The sequence below is a fragment of the Kwoniella mangroviensis genome (genome assembly GCF_000507465.2).
Source record: "Kwoniella mangroviensis CBS 8507 chromosome 1 map unlocalized Ctg01, whole genome shotgun sequence".
NCBI lineage: Eukaryota > Fungi > Basidiomycota > Tremellomycetes > Tremellales > Cryptococcaceae > Kwoniella > Kwoniella mangrovensis.
The window spans coordinates 5,302,775-5,321,847 of record NW_027062533.1 but is presented as its reverse complement, the minus strand read 5'-3'; the positions used below and the strand labels follow the sequence as shown (position 1 = coordinate 5,321,847).

General features: G+C 42.9%; 9 protein-coding genes across 9 annotated transcripts; 4 read left to right on the top strand and 5 right to left on the bottom strand.

Moving 5' to 3' along the window:
* Nucleotides 1-256: 256 nt before the first annotated feature.
* Nucleotides 257-1,249, bottom strand: I203_102002 (uncharacterized protein; the record flags this gene model as incomplete). Its single annotated transcript, XM_019146507.1, has 4 exons — nucleotides 257-520; nucleotides 777-892; nucleotides 1,024-1,051; nucleotides 1,118-1,249. 4 exons carry the CDS (start codon nucleotides 1,247-1,249, stop codon nucleotides 257-259), a joined length of 540 nt encoding a protein of 179 aa, XP_019004040.1.
* A 642-nt stretch (nucleotides 1,250-1,891) lies between these two features.
* I203_102001 (uncharacterized protein) lies at nucleotides 1,892-3,196 on the top strand (the record flags this gene model as incomplete). Its single annotated transcript, XM_065517002.1, has 5 exons — nucleotides 1,892-2,381; nucleotides 2,435-2,443; nucleotides 2,558-2,688; nucleotides 2,770-2,835; nucleotides 2,930-3,196. 5 exons carry the CDS (start codon nucleotides 1,892-1,894, stop codon nucleotides 3,194-3,196), a joined length of 963 nt encoding a protein of 320 aa, XP_065373820.1.
* A 1,207-nt stretch (nucleotides 3,197-4,403) lies between these two features.
* Nucleotides 4,404-5,734, bottom strand: I203_102000 (casein kinase I isoform delta; the record flags this gene model as incomplete). The annotated part of the gene is made up of 5 exons (XM_019146505.1): nucleotides 4,404-4,762; nucleotides 4,830-4,911; nucleotides 4,965-5,322; nucleotides 5,380-5,572; nucleotides 5,632-5,734. 5 exons carry the CDS (start codon nucleotides 5,732-5,734, stop codon nucleotides 4,404-4,406), a joined length of 1,095 nt encoding a protein of 364 aa, XP_019004038.1.
* Nucleotides 5,735-7,249: 1,515 nt separating this feature from the next.
* On the top strand, nucleotides 7,250-8,256 carry I203_101999 (uncharacterized protein; the record flags this gene model as incomplete). Its single annotated transcript, XM_065517001.1, has 5 exons — nucleotides 7,250-7,291; nucleotides 7,463-7,525; nucleotides 7,589-7,702; nucleotides 7,810-7,911; nucleotides 8,065-8,256. The coding sequence occupies 5 exons, from the start codon at nucleotides 7,250-7,252 to the stop codon at nucleotides 8,254-8,256; spliced, it is 513 nt and encodes a 170-aa protein (XP_065373819.1).
* A 383-nt stretch (nucleotides 8,257-8,639) lies between these two features.
* Nucleotides 8,640-9,915, bottom strand: I203_101998 (uncharacterized protein; the record flags this gene model as incomplete). The annotated part of the gene is made up of 6 exons (XM_019146503.1): nucleotides 8,640-8,719; nucleotides 8,786-8,895; nucleotides 8,977-9,086; nucleotides 9,215-9,426; nucleotides 9,551-9,669; nucleotides 9,776-9,915. 6 exons carry the CDS (start codon nucleotides 9,913-9,915, stop codon nucleotides 8,640-8,642), a joined length of 771 nt encoding a protein of 256 aa, XP_019004036.1.
* A 663-nt stretch (nucleotides 9,916-10,578) lies between these two features.
* I203_101997 (mitochondrial 54S ribosomal protein bL17m) lies at nucleotides 10,579-12,232 on the bottom strand (the record flags this gene model as incomplete). The annotated part of the gene is made up of 6 exons (XM_019146502.1): nucleotides 10,579-10,774; nucleotides 10,891-10,976; nucleotides 11,224-11,649; nucleotides 11,748-11,810; nucleotides 11,944-12,028; nucleotides 12,168-12,232. 6 exons carry the CDS (start codon nucleotides 12,230-12,232, stop codon nucleotides 10,579-10,581), a joined length of 921 nt encoding a protein of 306 aa, XP_019004035.1.
* Nucleotides 12,233-12,686: 454 nt separating this feature from the next.
* On the top strand, nucleotides 12,687-13,721 carry I203_101996 (acyl carrier protein; the record flags this gene model as incomplete). Its single annotated transcript, XM_019146501.2, has 4 exons — nucleotides 12,687-12,890; nucleotides 13,180-13,318; nucleotides 13,599-13,618; nucleotides 13,707-13,721. The coding sequence occupies 4 exons, from the start codon at nucleotides 12,687-12,689 to the stop codon at nucleotides 13,719-13,721; spliced, it is 378 nt and encodes a 125-aa protein (XP_019004034.2).
* A 542-nt stretch (nucleotides 13,722-14,263) lies between these two features.
* Nucleotides 14,264-16,763, bottom strand: I203_101995 (uncharacterized protein; the record flags this gene model as incomplete). Its single annotated transcript, XM_019146500.1, has 8 exons — nucleotides 14,264-14,692; nucleotides 14,773-14,898; nucleotides 14,968-15,239; nucleotides 15,297-15,461; nucleotides 15,531-15,823; nucleotides 16,031-16,147; nucleotides 16,287-16,367; nucleotides 16,513-16,763. 8 exons carry the CDS (start codon nucleotides 16,761-16,763, stop codon nucleotides 14,264-14,266), a joined length of 1,734 nt encoding a protein of 577 aa, XP_019004033.1.
* Nucleotides 16,764-17,144: 381 nt separating this feature from the next.
* Nucleotides 17,145-19,023, top strand: I203_101994 (uncharacterized protein; the record flags this gene model as incomplete). The annotated part of the gene is made up of 8 exons (XM_019146499.1): nucleotides 17,145-17,235; nucleotides 17,303-17,369; nucleotides 17,447-17,605; nucleotides 17,772-18,012; nucleotides 18,077-18,219; nucleotides 18,346-18,522; nucleotides 18,573-18,643; nucleotides 18,743-19,023. The coding sequence occupies 8 exons, from the start codon at nucleotides 17,145-17,147 to the stop codon at nucleotides 19,021-19,023; spliced, it is 1,230 nt and encodes a 409-aa protein (XP_019004032.1).
* Between the last annotated feature and the right edge of the window lie 50 nt (nucleotides 19,024-19,073).

The window sequence follows — 19,073 nt, the reverse complement described above, 5'->3', positions numbered from 1 at the left end:
ATGAAGAGATTCTATTTTATGGGAGAAAATGATGGAAAAATAACCAAGTATGATTCCCCTATCCAATGTGAACTCATTAAAGGTGATTGATCGATTGAAGGCAAAGCGGTTATTTCTGTATTGTATTTACGAGCCTATGGTGAGAAGAAAATATAGATCAGACATCTGTAATTACGTTTGCATGCAAAATCTTGACACCATCCACACCTCGAGTATCGTGAACGATCAGACAAGTTGTTTGGTGAATTAAAATCACTCACCAATCCAAACCTTCTTCCAAACCTTCACCTTTCGTCGCGCAACTTCCTCTCACACTCCATTCCCTTCCCTTTTCCTGACCTGCCAAACCTAGTTTATCACTTATCTCACCTGGACTCAGCGCACCCTCCACATCTTGCTTGTTGGCGAATACCAGTACGGGAACGGATTTCAGCTCGTCCTCTGATAACATCGTTAAGAGCTCTGAACGCGAGGTGGGTAGTCGGGAGACGTCAGAGGAATCTATCACGTAGATTATTGCCTGTGAAGGGATACGAGTCGTAAGCTTCTGTCAAATATCTGTATATTCATAAGATCAATGGCAATGGGATTTCAATGATTGGGCGTGATGAATGAGTTGACAAAGGTAGAAGCACTGGTTGCAGGATGATCTCAATCATTCTCCCCAGATAAAGCAGTCTTCTGGTCATATACCATGACAAGAGTATAGATCGCCATCTACTCCTTCCTCATTTTTATACCATGTAGCTTGAAAAATGTGTGATCCTTCAACTCACCTGAGTGTTAGCATAATAACATCTCCAATAAGGTCTAATACTAGATTGACCACCCAAATCCCAAACTTGGAAATTTATATTCTTATATGACACCGTCTCGACGTTGAATCCGATTGCTAAGGAAGTTGCAGGAACATCAGTGACTTTCTGCATGACCAGTCGATGGATCCTATTCTACAATAGCTGATTCATGATTTTGCGAGATAATTTGTACATGTGTTAGAATCACATCGGAAGAGAAACTTACTGGGTATAGTAGATACCACTTCGCCGATCTACATCCATTCCCATTCCGAATCAGTACATACAGAGATAGAGGGAGATCACAGTATCAAGCTCACCTGTAACCTATATAAGATAGTGGTTTTACCAGCCGAGTCCAAACCAACCATCAATATTCTGACTTCCTTATCTTTACCCCAGAATGCTAGTGAGGATAGAGACCCATATATACGCGAGAGTGAGAGACCCATATTGGAGTATTTAGAGTGTCGGGTGTGATCAGGGAGGAACGCTGGGAGGATGAGATTCTGCTGGGGTGATTGATGATTACTAATTCCTGTCCGGCCGAGAGAGTGATCGAATTGCTTGTTTGTTTGATAAAAGCAGATTATGTGCTCAGCACAAGTACTCTTCAGGTGGACTGTCCGATATTGAGACCAGGATATGTGGATATACCTGTTGTGAAGTTGTGTTGTGTATGTATGTATACAGTGAGAAGGAAGTAATGAGTAATCACGAAATCAACGACAGACCAACGCCGACAACGACGTGTTGGACTCGTGCACTCTCGTGCACTCACTCACTCGAGGATATATCCAAGTTAGGTTGCTTTGTTTTGGTGCGAGTGCCGCGTCCCAAGAGAACAATTAGGGTTGATTACAAAACAGATGCTAATGGGGTATAAGCAGTATAAGCAATTTCGTATTGACATTACAGATTACTCAACATGGAGTCCCCACATATTGGATTGTGATTTTTACGAAAGACAAAAGATTTTTGGTTCCCAACAGCTTCGAAATATCCGACAGCAATTACCAGTATCTGACATATACACTGTACAGGTATGATACTGTGATCTCATTGAATATCATCAAATAATTCACAATTCCAAGATGGGTAAATCAAAATACGATGAAGCGATCTCGACCTCGACGTCTCAGTCATCCAAAGATTTGGAAAAGTTGGAAAAGAAATTGAAGAAAGCTGAAGAGAAGATGAAGAAAGCCGAGGAGAAGATGAGAATTGCCAAAGAGGAATATGAAAAGGCCCAGGCTCAGACGCTTGCGCAGAGGCAAGCACAGGAGAAATCTTCCACTAAGAATGAAAAGAAAGAGAAGAAGGATAAGAAGAGGAAGAGGGATACAGATGAAGTAGAGCAAGAGCAAGAGCCACAGGCAGAGCAGCAATCAGTTGAGGTTGAACAAGTAGATGAAACGAGCAAAATAGTGGAACTGCAGCAAGATGGTGATGGTGAAAGAATCGAGAAGAAATCGAAGAGAGAGAAAAAGGATAAGAAAGATAAGAAGAAGAAAACGAAACTTGAGAAAGCTCTAGAAGCTGAAGCGACAGCGGAGAAAAACAGCAGTGATCATGCCAAGATTGGTGAGGAAGAGGTGCCAAGGGAATTTTTGAAGATGGATCATTATCCGATCAAGCTAAGAAGAGTGAGTATAGTATAGTCTCATAGAAAAAAATCCCAATGAGATCGACCGCGATAGTCGTGTATCCACGTCGCTCCCTGCGAATGGGATTACTGATGTATCTGTGTAATTCTATAGATATCTACTACGCTCATCTCTATTCCATATCTCGTCAACCTGGTGTAGAAGGAGAACTAGAAGGGGTAAATTGGAAATTCAGTAAAGCCAAACAGAACTGGTTGATAAGAAATATCTTCTCTGCCGATGAAGTAAGTCATCGTAATTGCTATATCTCATTGGGGATCAGGAAATCAAAGAATTCTATTATATTCATGTACGTATTCCATTAGATACCCGATAAATACGTTGAACTGGTTCTCAATTACTTGAAAACGATTCAAGGTCTATCAAAAACCGTAAGTCCACTCACCATACTTAGATACCATACCTCTCGCGAAAGCGGAATTGTCAATTGACATTTGAGACCTTTGATCTTTTAACGTAAATCAGAATGTGATCGAGTCCGCCAACAAAATCATCAATCCCCCTGCTGCCCCTCCTGCTGATGCTAACCCAGCTGAAGTTGGAGTTGAAGGCGAAGGGCAAGTCAAGGAAAATCAAGAAACGACACAAGAACAAGAAAAGGAGCAGAAAGACACCGAACAAGCTGAACAAGTTGTTTTACCTTTACCTGATACTGAGAAAGCCCAGTCTGAGCAAATCAAAGAAAACCTACAGAAAGAAAGAGCAAAGAGGTTATTATCTATAATGCAATAAACTATATCGGAGAGTATATATTTCATCGTTTACCTCATCATGTATGTATACGAGTATACCTGTATAGTGCTAGATCATAATCATTGTGTTGATGTTGCAAAATTACTCAAGAGCGAATATTCATTCATTGCTTACTACTACCTTACCTGTATGACAGTCCAGTTCCTAGATCGTGATCGTGCATTGCAGTATGTACAATTTTTATGTCATTTGCATGAACGATGAACGATACGATACGATAGAATAAGATAAATGTTACATATATGTGAAGAAGAGAATGATAATTAAGTGAGGTACTGATACTGTGAGAGTCAGAGTGAAAAAGTATAAAAGGCATTTACTGTACTGAATATCATCTGATCCATCCAAGCTATTGCCAATCCCTCAATGAAGGTGAGAGCAAGAGAGAAATAGACGTATAAAGGTAGTCAACTTGATGGATTCAGTAAAAAGAGTAAAGTAAAGCTCTGAAAATATTGAAAGAGAGAAAAAACAAAAGATTTATGGCGCCCTCCCGCGTTTGACAAACTTCCACCCTCTAAATCCAATTTCCACTTTGTGCTATTGCTGGTGGAATAGGGAATATCGGTAGAAGACGAACGTACGGGGACAATGACCTGATTCGGTGTCGCGATATATACGATTGATCAAGCTCGAGTTGAACTGAAATTGGTAATTGAAGAAAGATGAGGGTGGAATGAGTGTGTTTGTATACACAAATATAGGATCATATGATAGTTGTTATTGTTATTGTTGTTGGGTAAAGAGGAGTGATGCACCGAATATCACTTTGATGATGGAAAGTAAAACTGTGATACGAAACCGGATGGGAAGGGATAGCCGCTGATGTGTTGAATGGTGTATATTATATGTCACGCCGGCTGTCGATAGGGAAAGCAAAGTGGTACGTTGAGACCTGGTATCGCGTTGATAATGATCTGAACAAGAGTCTGAAGTTGTATGAGGAGAATAGAGGTTGAGAGGTCGATGATGAGGGGTATAATCGCTTTGTTCGACTAGTGTTGACGATATACGAGAGTTTGGTTATCGATTGATGTGGCTTCTTAGTTCAATCGATCGATCATCCCATTTATCTTGGTACTGCCAAACGACCCATGGCGAGCCGAACCATGTTGAGCTGACTCCTCATCCCCTTTCTAACTTTTCCCTTGATTATTCATCCTCCTAACCTGAGTACGAAATGGTCTTACCAACCACCTTGTTCTCTCGCATTATTCCTAGTCTGACTCCTCAATTGTCGTTGGTTCTCTCCCACACCAAGTTGTTCCTCAGGCATGACTCGTCTCTTTTGTTGCATCGCTTGTTGTTGGGCAGCCAAATGAGCTTCATCTTGTTGTTGTTGCTGTTGGACTTTGGAGGGTTGGACGGACCAGTCGAACACGTAATCGTATTGGAAACCTTCTCTGACGAACAAGTCTCGGAACAATTTTCGAAGATAAGAGTAATCTGGTTTATCATCGAATCGGAGGCTTCGACAGTAATTGAGGTAGATGGCGAATTCGTTGGGGAATCCTCGACAGAGTACTTCGGTAGGAGTGGTCATCTCTGGAGAAAGAAAACGAAAAGATCAGCTTACTGTCTCAAGCTATAGCTCAGGAATGTCTTCACTCACTCTTCTCCATGATTCGGTCGTACTTTTGCTTCTTGGTAGCGGCCTTGAGACCTTGCCAAGGGAGTTGACCTCGGAGGAAGTACTAAACACATAGTCAGTTGGCAGCCTGGTTTTGGAGGGATCGCAGCAACTTACCATAAGCACATAGCCTAACGATTCCAAATCATCTCTTCGAGATTGCTCCACACCCAGGTGAGTGTTGATAGAGGTGTATCGGGCAGTACCAGTCAAGTTCTTGTTCTCCCTGTAAGGAATGTGGAGGTGGGTTTTGGGGTCTCGGTATTTCTTGGCCAAACCAAAATCAATCACGTTGACTTGGTTACCTCGTTTACCGATACCCATCAAGAAGTTGTCGGGTTTGATATCTCTGTGAATGAAGTTTCGTGAATGGATGTATTCGACTCGGGAGATGAGTTGATCGGCAAGGAGAAGGACGGTCTTGAGAGAGAATTTTCGGTTACAGAAGTTGAAAAGGTCTTCAAGGGATGGACCACTATAACGTACATGTTAGCGTTGTGGATGATGATGTGATAACGATAGAAGAACTCACAGTAAGTCCAGCACCATCGCGTTGTAATCACACTCGGTACCGTACCATCTCACGAAGGGTACACCGACACCACCAGCAAGAGTCTTGTAGACTTTGGATTCATACTCGAGTTGAGGGTGCTTAGCTTTAACGGATTCGAGCTTGATGGCGACTTCCTCTCCGGAAACGATGTTCACACCGAGGTAGATATCACCTGAACGTACGAGTCAGTGCGTGTCATGGATATAAACAAGAATGGCTATGCAGACTCACCGAAAGAACCACTACCAATCTTCTTTCCGATCCTGTACTTCCCACCGACTCTAAGATCCATAGAAGTCATCCTGTTTTGTGGAGGGGGTGCACCGTACGCCATTTCAGGTTCAGGTTTTGGTTTTGGATAAGGGTTTTGTTCAGCGCGACGTGAGGTACGTGCGGGGTGTTGTGAAGTTTGACGTGGGATTTTGTCGTTTTTCGTAGATGGCGTGGATGGTTGCGAGTTATATTCAATGTTTTGATCAATAGCGTCGAGGATATATGAGAGACGGTTGATCAAATCCCAGAAGGATGAGGTGAAATTTTGCACGTTGTGGGAGGACAGGTTGGATGAGTCAATTATATATGATTATATTGGGGAAATCGGAATGAGAAATTGGGTAGAGGCGATGCAATCGATTCGAAAGGATGATCCGTGTGGAAGTCGAATTAGATATGTATGACGAGTTGAAGGTGAAGACAAAGGTTGGTACGATGTCGTATGGTGATGAGTGTACGATATAGTGGATATGAATGGAAGAAAGGGGGAAAAGATAAAACTGTCAGCGATACACTCCTTTTTATATGTTACAACACGACCATGCCATTCCCGTCATAGCGACGTTTGGTGCATGCAAAGTCATCGACTCAAGTCGACTTCTCGCATACATGCGTGAGAAGCATGTCAAGCACGTCAAGTACGCCATGATCGAACGAAACGGGTTAGAAGGGGATTGAGAGGGAAATGATGGGTATGTACACACACGACAAGGTGGCTTCTTCGGCTATGCCTGGACATGTCAGGACGAAAAGAAGAGAAGAACAAGATGACTAACCTGTATATTTATTCTGTTCTGTATAGAATCTAGAGATGTGACTAAGAATGCTTCTTCCTCGATATGTCTCTCTTAGTTGGAATCCGAAATCAATCTATTCTAAAACTTGAAACACGCGTGTGTCTCTCTCTCAGTTGGACTGGTAATCTATTTTGATTTAGGATAACAGTATTGGACAAGAAGTAGAGGCGTGGCAAAGGAGTTTGATGACCAGGACGATTTGAGATGTCGGTATTGATATTCGGTAAAAGCGTATAGATATATGTCGAGGTTGAGCGATGGACCAGTCGAGCAAAATAGAAAATGGAAGGTGTTGGTACGATGAAGTCAAAAGAAGAGTCGGTGAAGGGGAAGTAAGTTGATGTATATGTAAAAGAAAGGAAGGGAGAGTCAGCGTTTTGTCTTGGTTGTAACGTGTTTCTTTAGTTCAACCTCTGGTCATAGGGTTGGATGATCAAAGTTCCTTGGAACAGGCAAATCCTTTCTTTGTTCTCTACTCTTATGTAACTTTTCTTCGTGATAGAGGGGTTAAGGATGGATGTACTCACCTGAGATAAGACGTAAGAGGGATGAATATGAGCAAGAGTGAGGGATGGTAGTTGTGATGAATGATGAGTGATGAACGATTGATGGTGAATGGACTGACTGAGTGTTGAAATGCTACGCCCCCCTTCTGCTCGTTGCATGCATCGTGGTGACTAATTGATACATCAGACCACCTTGCACCATAGCACATATCACCGTGAATCGCCGCAAGTGGCAATTGGAAACACGCGTCGATGATGCACATGCACATGCACATGCACCCAGCACTGGCACTGGGCTCCTTCCTCCACATCAACGTCCTCGTTGAGATAGGATAGATTACTGCAACTGTTCTGCATGTATCGTTTTGTCAATCATCAGTCATACATATTCATACGACCAGCACTCCACAATGGTGAGCTACGATCTCGATGCTTAGCTGTACGCATATATGCACCAAAGCTCGCTGACATGCACTTCCTTGACAGTCTCTCCGTCTCGTTCCTCCCACCGCTCAATCATCCTCCGAGGCTCATGTAGTCTCATCCCAAGTGAGTTGATATGGTTACCAAGCACCAAGATGTCCAACTAACTTTCTATCATACCATCTATAGTCAACTTCCCATCCTATATCAGGGACCCACGATACATTTCGACATGGACTCAAATCAGCAGCTCAAGGCGTAACAGCAGGGAATGTCCATCCTTTACAAACTAGATTAGAAAAGGTGGGTCAGCTTTCCACAAAGTCCCAGCCTAGCCTTTCTGCCAGTCGTAGGCATTTCAGTGATATGTGAAAGGGAATGAACTGATAGCTAAATCACGCTCAACGTAGTGGCAACAAACTCAAAACCAATTAGAACAAAATATGCAAAGAAACACATTCGGTCTCGCTCTTCCCTTGAGGAAAGCAATGGAGATGAAGATAGTTTCAGAGGTGAGTTGGGATTCACTTTGCGTTGAGCTTCACAAATATCAACTAGCCACGCATACACATATGTCCCCACTAGTAATCTATTCATTACTATTCGATGATTTCAATTCATCACGTTTTCGCTATATATGCTAAGCCTCTTGAACCTATATGTAGAACCTCCACAACCCCCTTCTCGAAAACTCTACCACCACCGGTGTCCCACTCGGAGGTTCTTCCAACCTCGCTTTGGAAGTATTAAAAGGTCAAGATGAGACACTCGATGCAGGTGATTTCATGGGTGGTTCCAATTTCTTGAACGAGGTTTTGGACGTTAATGGCGTGATGGAGAGAAGTAGAGGTATATAGATGATAGCCCTTTGGGGTCTTGTATGTATATTGATAATTGTTCATCAGAGGATCATCATACTGCTAAGTGATCCTGAGATGTGATCGAAAATACTGATACCAGATATGAACTCGGGGTAAAAAGATTCATGATGTATTGCAGTGTACTGTCATATAGACATATAAGATTAAATAGGTTTAAGATAGGTCAAATAAGATAAAATATATACACATAGATAAATTGAAAAGTCCAAAAGAAGAGAAAAGTATATTTCACAGAAATATATACACAAGAGAATGTTCAAACGATAAAAGATAAAAAGATCGAAAGTAAATTCAGAACCATATCAACTAAGCCCTTCCTTCCGCCTCGTGATAGAAGATTGTTCTTTCAGAGCGCAGATCTACTTTCGATAAGTACAGCAAGCGATAACGTATGGTGCACAGGAGAGAGTGACCAATGCGAAAGCTACCCATGTCAAATCTACAAAAGCAACATCAGGGAACATTAGTTATAGCCGTAACACAACGTAGCAAACTGCTCACTCACACAAGGAAGGTCCAGCGTAAACATTGATACCTAAAGAAGCACCACTCCTTACTTTAACGGTATTTACGAAATTGTCTTTGGCAATTACAGCTGTCCAAAGTGCTGCACCGCTATTTGTCCCAAACAAACCCCACCTAGTCAATATCTTGTTCACTTTGAGAGGGAAAAAAATAGTACGACTGATCACTCACATCATTAATAAGAATGCACCGACACCTGAACAGATGGCAGCAGCCAAGAATGAGATTCTAAGTTTGATAATACCGAAGATCAAAGCTAATGCAGCGAGAACTGATCCGATCTATACGCGTAGGCGATCAAAATCAGTCACAGCTCATTATATGAAACGTGCAATCATATCGGGAAGGAATTGACAGTATCCCTTTTCGCTTTTTAATGTGAATGATTCACGATGATAACGTCACTCACAAAGATGAGTGCACTTCCACCTCTAGTCATCGCGTGATTATAACCATCTTGACCAAACGTAGGTTCAGGTTTGATATTCTTGATAACGTCTCTAGTCTCAGTCGTGAATTTATCTGGCGTATCAGCCAAGATTTGACTGAGTGGTTCAGCAGGGTAGGCGAACGTAGAGGAATTGCAGATTCCAGATCCGTCTTTTTGGTATGCACAGGCGTCTGAGGGCAAGGAAGGAAGATGAAACGTTAATCCATTATATACTTCCATTAAAATAAGAAAGAGTAAGACGACAGAGAGATGTGATGTATATGTGTAAGTGTAAGTGGAAAGGTAGATACTCACTGTAGATACCATATCTGTAGTATTGTCTCAGACCTTTACCAGAACCCAACTTATCATTCTTTGAATCGTACAATCCAGATGCAGATTTATTGTTCGCTCCTTGATATCCATTTCCGTAGCTGATTGAGACACACCGATAAAAGCGAAGAAAGAGAAAGAATCGTGAACGATAATCATTATCAGTACTTTGTCTATCTAGTGATGATGATACACCTTCCAACTCACGCTGCAACGTTGACTTCCATAAAATGAATCCCATTAACCAAAGCTCCCGATCCTACTTGACCTATATGCGCGAATACCAATAAGATGATAGCCACGGCGGAGAGGATGGTAGCTCCTGCTATACAGTGTTCACCTCGCATCGTTTATCGTTTATTACTTTGGTTTGGTTGGAGTTGTACAAACGGTTGATGTGAATCGCGTGTGTATCTAAAGATGGTCGATGGTCGATGACACGTTACTTGTGATGAGTTGAATGAAAGTGAGTGAGGGTGATGAGTCAGTGAATGTGGTGTATGACTATGTGTATGTGAATGTGTATACTGTACGATTGATAAAAGATCAAGAAGCAAGTTATGAACATGAGGTATCAGTTTCAATTTTCACTCTTACTCTTTCTTTCACTCGACACGATCAAGAATTACTACACTACTACACTCACTGTAAAGAGAGCCAAGCACAAACCGAGACAGCAGACTAGAGACACGCCAATCTGGACCCTGAATGAACATCCTATCCGGTTTATTTCCCTTTTCAGGAAATTACTCGATTACCGATTAGTACCTGATTCGCACTCTCCTCTCTTCTCTCTTTCACCATGTCTAGTAAATATACCCCATTATCACTGATTCAGTCAATTCAACCCGATACGATCGTTTCACTGCAGCATACGAGTAGTGCTGCAATTGACTGACAAGACATGGACTGACAGCATATTGCTATGATGCTCTGAAGTTCTGATGCAAACACCCGTCGTTTCGTCCATTCATATTGTTATGCAATGCATGCATACCACACATAACCCTCTACAACACCTCAGCAACCACTCCCTCAGGTAACCTGGCCTGACCCCAGAACCTAGGCGATTTATCCACCTGGGATTTACCTCTCGGTGTCCTCGCTAATGCACCTCTGGCAAGACCCAAACCGGTAGTATGTGTTGATACACCTGATAATCTCTCTCCGGCATGTAACAATCGACCAGATTTTGGGACGTTCATACTACATCATCGCAATCGGAGATATCAGCTCAACTCAGTCCATGCAGGACCACGAACGACAAAGAATCATGGATTGATTGATTGATTGGGCAGCTGTACACGTAGACAGGTACTCACCCTGGTTTTCTAAATGCGGGTGCGTCAGGGGATACTTTCGGTGATCGTACTCCTCCATAGGCAGCTTCCTCAGCTTGGATGTAGTCCTGGAACACAATATCATAGTTAGTTTGAGCTCTGGGTCGAACATTCTGTTTTAACCATCTTCCGATCCGGCATACGATTCCTTAGGAAGACATGTGTATATGTTGATGTTCCTTTCCTTCTCTTGTTTTCCCTTCTCAATTCATTGCCAGATCCATGATACCATTAATACCCAGACCCATCTCGGGAGAACATCTTCATCTCGTCTAATACAGCGAACCAAGTCGACCTGAACAATCCATCACTCACTGCAAATTCCTTAGCTTTCAACTTGAATTCCCTCTTCTCATCTTCACTCTTATACTTCAACACTTTCTCAACTTTCAATCTCGTCTTTTCCCCAAGTCCTTCCCAACCTTCATCAATCTCATCTAACTTCCCTCCCTTCCTCTCTAAAAGGTCCAAAGACGATTTACCTACTTCCCTAGCTAGCATCTCAAACTGCAGATCTCTCGGTCCATCAACCAAAGTAACGATAGCATGAGGGGCGTTGTCACCTTGTCGTCTACCGAATTTATGTATTCGGGTGTATCCTCCTGGGCGTTCGGCGTATCGCAGGGATAGTTCGTCGAATAGTTTGGGTAAGAGTGATTTGGGGGCTATGAATTGTTCGGGATCGGTGGAAAGGGTTGATGAGGAGGCGATTGGAGAAGGGGAAGGCGAGTTATGTGGGGGCTATGGGAAGATAACATATGCGATCATCAGTTTCAATTGCAAATACTTTTCATAACGAAAGTTGGTATATATGAAAAGAGAAAATCAATACAACATACCATCAGATATGCCATGGCTTTACTTCTAGAAGGGTTGGTACCTTTCTTTCCTAATGTGATGATCTAGACGGAGGGAAATACATCCATTAGCTTCTAAATCGTCCAATAACCCTTCCAGATTCTCTGTCTCTGTATAAAGCATATCTCGATAGCGATAGGAGAGATCTAATATCGCATCTTAGTATGTATGACTTACCTTCTCAGCCATCCTGGCGGCTTCCTTGGCTTTAGGTAAAGTTGTCTTGATCGTTTCATGATGTAGCAATGCAGATACGAGATTTCTGCGATGCGATACAATCTTAGCTCAGCTTGCACCATCCCAAGTGGTCCGCTAAGAACCTTTTCTGACACCGCGAGATCATAACAGGTGATGCCCAACTTCGTTTTCTTTCGCTCATACGATGGAAGTTGTAAACTCACCTCAACAGGGCTATCCTATGAGCGGGCATCCTACCCAATTTACGTTGATTTATACCGTGTTTCATGGTGCTAAGATCCCTTTCTCAGTATGCTATGTGTCGAGAATAGGTAGGTTGATGATCCCTAAGCAGTGATGTTGATACTTGACCTGCTATGTATGATGTTTCCGATATGGAAGTATAGTTATTAGCGAATGCAGAGTCGCAGATGTCAGAAATATCAAGATAATTCATCTCTCCCTCTACGTAAAAACGTGCCACAGAGGATGGTATGATCGGTGATAACGGGATTACCCGACCTCCATCATCTCTCTCTCACTTGCTCATAAGGTGTCACCTTCTCATAGCGCATAATGGTGCATGGTGCATACTGCATACTGTGACTGCATTCCTCGATATATCGGAATCGATCCAATTATCAATTATCAATTATCATCGACAGATACAACACCAGACTACCATACATATATAATTCTACACTCACACACTTCCCCAAATACCAACTCAAGTATCATCCAACATGTACAGAAACATCCCCCTCCTCCGATCCGCTCTTCCCTCCCTCCGACCCACCCTCCGAGCTACCGCCGTCTCAGCTATCAAACCTCAAAACGTGGTTTTCCAATATAGAAGTTATGCTGCCGCTGCTGGACTGAGTAAAGACGATATCACTTCGAGGGTGTTGGACGTATTGAAGAGTTTCGAAAAAGTTGATTCTACCAAGGTACGTATTTTTTGAGTTGGAAGGTGGAATAGAAGGATGCTGATTGGACTATTATCGTAATCCTCTTAATTTGATCGAATTGACTTGATCATTGTATTGAATGATTATCATACTATCACTATCATTTGTCAATACCTAACTTACGTCGGACAACTTACTCGTCAACACCTCTACATATCCATCCTATCCTATCCTGTGTCATCTTACCAATATCGATAATCCGATCTTGCTCAAATAATCCGACCAACCACCTAAACACCTAACTCGTCACGACACCCAACCCACACAGCTCACACCAGGAGCTTCATTCACCTCTGATCTCGGACTCGACTCCCTCGATGCCGTAGAGGTAGTCATGGCCATCGAAGAAGAATTCGCCATTGAGATTCCCGATGCTGAAGCCGATGAAATCACCACTGTTCAAAAAGGTGAGTCAGTGTCGCTGAGTGAATAGATTTCGATTGCATCTATGCAGAAGGTCATGAGGGCATGAACAGAAGTAGATTGATATAGGGATGGAATCATGATATCACCTCTGTTTCGATATTTCGATATCAGTGCTCCATCTTGGAGAACCAGCTGGATGGTCATGCAAGAAACCTCAAGGACATAGGACATAGGATGCTGTATGAAGTAGGGGAAGAATGATAGGAATCACTAGGCGAATTTCCAAGAGTAAACGCTGATATCCATCTCATTCATATATAGCTATCGATTACGTATCTCACGTGAGTAACTTTGTTCAGAAATGACATTTGATCCATCCATTCAAGATGATGATTTACTAACCTGATTCGATCGATTATACCGGTATAGTCTCCAGAAGGTTAGTCTCACATGTAACCATATATTTCTGCGCAGTGATTCAAAATGACTGATCTCTGATTGTTATATAGCCCACTAAATCATTCCAATAATATAACGTCCCACATAGTTCTGGTTCTGGTTTCATGAAGGAAGGGCAGGGAAGGGGTGGCAAGAAAGCAGGAGTCAGAAGGTAGTGGTATCATACACAGCAGATTCACTTTCATGCAATAACTTCTCAGCTAAGCTAGGTCATCGCTGAATAAACCACGAAAAGAAGATTGAGAAAAGAAATGGAATTGAAAGATCGAGCGAGAATTGTAAAGGAAGTGACGCTAAGGAAGAACGATACTAACATTGATACTATGACATGTCTGTATATTGTGCATCGTGCATCGTGCATCGTCTTCGTCACCGTCATGCTTGCAAACACAACAAGTATCAACATAAGTCATTGTTCATCAAGACATATCCAGGTCTGAAAATAACGATATTTACTGAACCGAGATGGATCACTACAAGTGGGTGATGTTGGAGAGAACGGATGAGAGCGTACTCATAGAGGATGATTACGCTTTCCCATACGGAACAAACTCTTCTACCCACACATACCCTTTCATACCCTTTTTCCTCTTCTTCTTAATCTCTCCACTCCCATCTCCATCAACATGTCCATTCTCGTTGGGTGTATCTGACTCATCCACATCCATACCCGTACCATTGGCAGTATACGCCGAATCAGTGGACGAACGAGTCATACCTGCACTTCTTGACATTTCAATTGATGATCCTTCTTCCGAGTTCTCTTCTTGTCCTTGGACGCTTCCATCTTCTACGACGGGTTGTTGATTTTCCGGCTGTTGTTGTTTGACGTCCAGAGCCAATTGTCTAGCCAATCTTCTTTCACCAGGTATGATAGGTCTGCCTTTATCGTCCAATCCTTGGAACTCTGGTGATATATGACGGCGTTTCCTCGAAGGTCCAGAATCAGAATCAAACTATTCAAATGTGAACGTACAAATACATCGACATCAGCGGTATGATCGATCAATATGTTAGGAATGGATTTATCGCTCACATCTGAATGATCATCATAGACATAATCAACTTTCTTACTTTGCCTTCTCGTTCTGGTCGATCTCATCTCTGCTTGTTGTTGCATTTCAAGTGCTTGAGCAATCTTCCTTCGAGCTCTTTGAATTCGCTACAATAATCATCACACAGAAAGACATCAACATATATGACCAAAAGATGTACACAACAGCCAACTCACCGACTCCTCCTTCTCTACACTTTCTATCCTCTCTTTCAACCTTTCCGCCAAATCACCTTCGTTCTTCTTCGCCTGGGCCAACCTCTTACTCTCCAAAGGAGCCTTACTCCCCTTCGCCGACGAACCTTTTCCAGCGGGAGTTTCCGGAACGCTCTTACTGAAACTTTCCATTTCCTCAATCAGACGTTCGTAAGATCCTCGATCGGTCGTTATAGATGACAGTTGACACGGTCGCTTATACGGATTACCAGATTTATACAATCGCCACGAATCTGATCCAATATCAGCTCACTTTCTTACCGGAGTGTAAGAATTGGGATACAACTGACCATCAAATGACCATATTCTCGCTCTGTCCCTTGTCAACCCCAATTCCTTCACTATGATCGAATCTCTTCCTTCATTTTCGATATGTGGCTTTTTGCCTCTACTGTCATTGGCTTTTGCCGGGAATTCTCGATGTATGATATTCCTTATCGATTCTGAATGAGTTACTGTCAATCTCCCGTGTCAGCTTTCGGTCCTTCATCTGAGCCAACTCGAAAAGATGACTATGGACTTACATTGCCAATCGACCAGCTGTCTCAACAACTTGGCTCTTTCCCACCAATCTATTTCGAATAACCCACCGCCCTTCTGTTCAACTTGGCTGATGGGGTTTTTACTCGCACGGGCATTGGAAGGTTCACCGTAATACCTTAATCTACCTAATTCCGATCTGTGTGGGTCGGAAGTACAGCATGATCCTCTATCTTCTTCATTTATTGGCCATCCTCTATCCCATACGGTCCATTCGGATGTATTTGTAAGTTGGTCGTTGATGTGATTCGATGTTTGTTGTTGTACGTTTTCGGGCCTACAAAAAGCATGATCAGCTTCTGGAAGGGATCAGTTCAATAAAGGATGTTGAGAAGGTACAAGATCTACCGCCACTAAGACGGATTTCCAACCTTTGGACATGATTACCATCATCACTTTGACCAAGCCAACATGACCCTGAACATGCGTGTGGGTCCAACACAGTTGACTGGGATATCCCATCATATCAAGATCGAAAACTTACGTTAGGTTTTTGTTACCATATTTGAGATTTTTGAGATTGGTCAGAAAACAAATCAAGATACTTTCGAATATATCATCTGGTCTATTCGCTACTGGTGCCTTAAGACATCCTTCGAAGCTGCGATATTCGAAAATTCCCATCAGTCGATCAGTAGAAATACGAGGTGCCACACGGCGATGATCGGAATTTTAGGAATAGATCCATGGATCCATGGATCCTTTCGTGTCGTGTCGTTTTCAACGAGTTTGAGACGTACTCTTGTAAAGATTCTAGTTTCGGTATATGATTTCTCAAATTGAACTTGATGATGAATGACCATACATAGGCTATCTGCCAGCTATGACACAGGATATATAAATCAGTACAGTACATGTGTGGCACTCTTGCTATAGACCCCCATCTCGTGATAGCAAAGAGACTGCGCGCGGACCACCCTTCACACACCGCAAGTCGGCGACCATCAACAATTGAGTGACACTCACTCATCTTCCAACCTTGAAGGTTTGACCTCGACAACCTGATGCTTCTTCACATCCTCTTCGTACCTCGCTTTTGAATCTCTGATACGTTGTTCTTCTTTATTCAATGGCGGGCTGTACTCATCATTCGTCCTATCGTAAGCATGGGTAGATTCGATTTCTATTTCTTCTACCGATTCGCTTCTCGTTTTGGAGCGTCCATTCAGGGAGGGAGTATTGAAAGTCGATCCTGCTTTGATGATGATTTTGGACATCTGTAGTAGGTAGCTCTGTGATCAGAGCTTCACCTATTCTGTCAAGCTCGAATACAAGAAAAAACAGTGATAGATCAAGTATTTATAGTAATAACGGAGGAAATGAAAGGAAGCGAACAAGTGATGGGAAGGAAAGAGAAAGAGATGATTGATACATTGCGCATTTTATATACCCAGTCACCCAACTACGCGCATCTGAATTCGAACGAACATGAATTTATTGATTTTACCCCACACGGCGTACCACGTGTTTGTATCACCTACCCCGCATCTCCCTTTTACCCGAGCCAACACCCCCTGTGTGCATGATGCACTCTCTAAATGCAAGCAAGATTTCAAGCCTTCCTCATTCTCATCTGTCGATAGATCATTCCCCATGCCATGCTATTACGCTCGATAACGATCATAGCCCCAAAGAGGGGCATCGGGGTCAGAGGGGTACATGATTTCATCAGGGGACCAACTCCAGGTGGTAGGTCGTATCTCTGTGTTGTTGAAACATCATATAGCTTACATCGTTGATTCACTGATTCATGTAGGTACGTATAAAGTACTACTGAACAATCCCAAGATCATAGGTGTATATTCGTCAAGAGGAAGCAGAGAGTAGGTCATCACATTTAGCTGTCTGTATCCATTTATTGTAAGGTGTGTACAAGCTGATCAAGTGGATCACAATCTAGGTATCAAGAAGATGCTGCCGTAGTGGGATCTTTACAATTACCTTCATCTGAACTCCAGACTACTCTGAGGAAGCTAAAGTCTCCTGTTGAATGGGAACCTTCCAGTGCTGGATCAGAGTTCTTGGCTGGACAGGTAGCTGCGTTCGGTATATTTGATGGGTGAGTGTGAATTCAGCTCTGCACGATCAAATGGTGAATGATCATGATGATCACGACCCGCCTGGGATCTAGATTTGCACTCTCGAGTAACTCTTCCAGAGACATTCTCATTTTGATACCTGGCATCATTCGTAAGGATATAAGCTGATCTGTGTTGGCCGCATAGCCACGGAGGTAAGGAAGTATCGACCTATCTCAAAGACAACCTATTCCAGCAGATCGAAAACGTCTCTTCATCCGATATCCCAGATCTAGTAGAATGGACCAAAAAGAGACACGCCGGCTACTTCAAACGATGGAGGGGCGGGGCATTATCGCGTTGGACAAAATTCGCTTCAAACGGTCAGAAACCCGCTGAAGGCGAATCAATGACTTTGGAAGAAAGGTTGACAGCTGCTTTTCTAAGTGTGAGCCAGCCAAAGGACATACGGCACAAGTTCACAAGCTGATTGATAGTATTGGGATCTATAGGCAGACAAGGTAGTTTTGGAAGATATAGAAAAGTCTAAGAGATGTGGATCCACCGCATCGGTTGTCTTGCTTCATTCGCTGGATGAACCTGCTCAACCATATTGGGCAGCTAAGAAGTTGAGTCTGACAGTAGCGCATTGTGGGTAAGTAGGTAGTCCGATCTTACCGCCTGCTCCCCATTCACTCGTCCGTTCCCATTATCTCTGTCACGCCTTCACTTCAATATCTTCAATATCATTGTTACTAATTTTGCCCTTTGTCCGCTTTAGGGATACTCGCGCACTGCTATGCTACCAACCGACCGGCCAAGTGATCCCTCTGACCGAAAAGCACCATGCGGAATCCCGAGTAGAAGCGAGCAGGCTGAGAAGGATGGGAGCCGAGTTGTTGGTGTCGGATAGTTTTGGGGAGAGTAGATGGATGGGTGTGGTGGAGAACACCCGAGGGTGAGTTCTGACTAACTGCATGGGGATGTAAGCTCATATGTTCATTGTAGCTTTGGCGATGGTGAATGGAAACCTTCAGGTGTGACTGTCGAGCCAGAGGTTACCACTAGACTTATAGATGGTGAGTTGAGTATATCATATCTCAGTCATCCGATTGCTTCAACAACCACGAGCTCCATGGCAGATATTAGCTGACAAATAGAGATCATACATCTATTAGGCCATGAACACTCTTACCTGATCCTACTCACCGACGGTTTAACATCCCTTCTCTCAGATCAAGAACTGGTAGACCTTATCAGACACTCATTCGACCCTACACGAGCAGCAAAGACCATTGTCCATTTCGCTGAAGATCTGGGAGCGTCAGATAACTGTACGGCCGTTGTGGTACCTCTACACGGATGGGGTCATGTAGGTGGAGAAGATACGACGAAAGAGAGAAGGGAGTGGAGGAGAAGGAGGTTTGGAGAGATGAATACTAGGATGCAGAGAATGTGATGTCTCATAATTACTAATATAGAAGAAGAGGTTCATTATATATACATCAC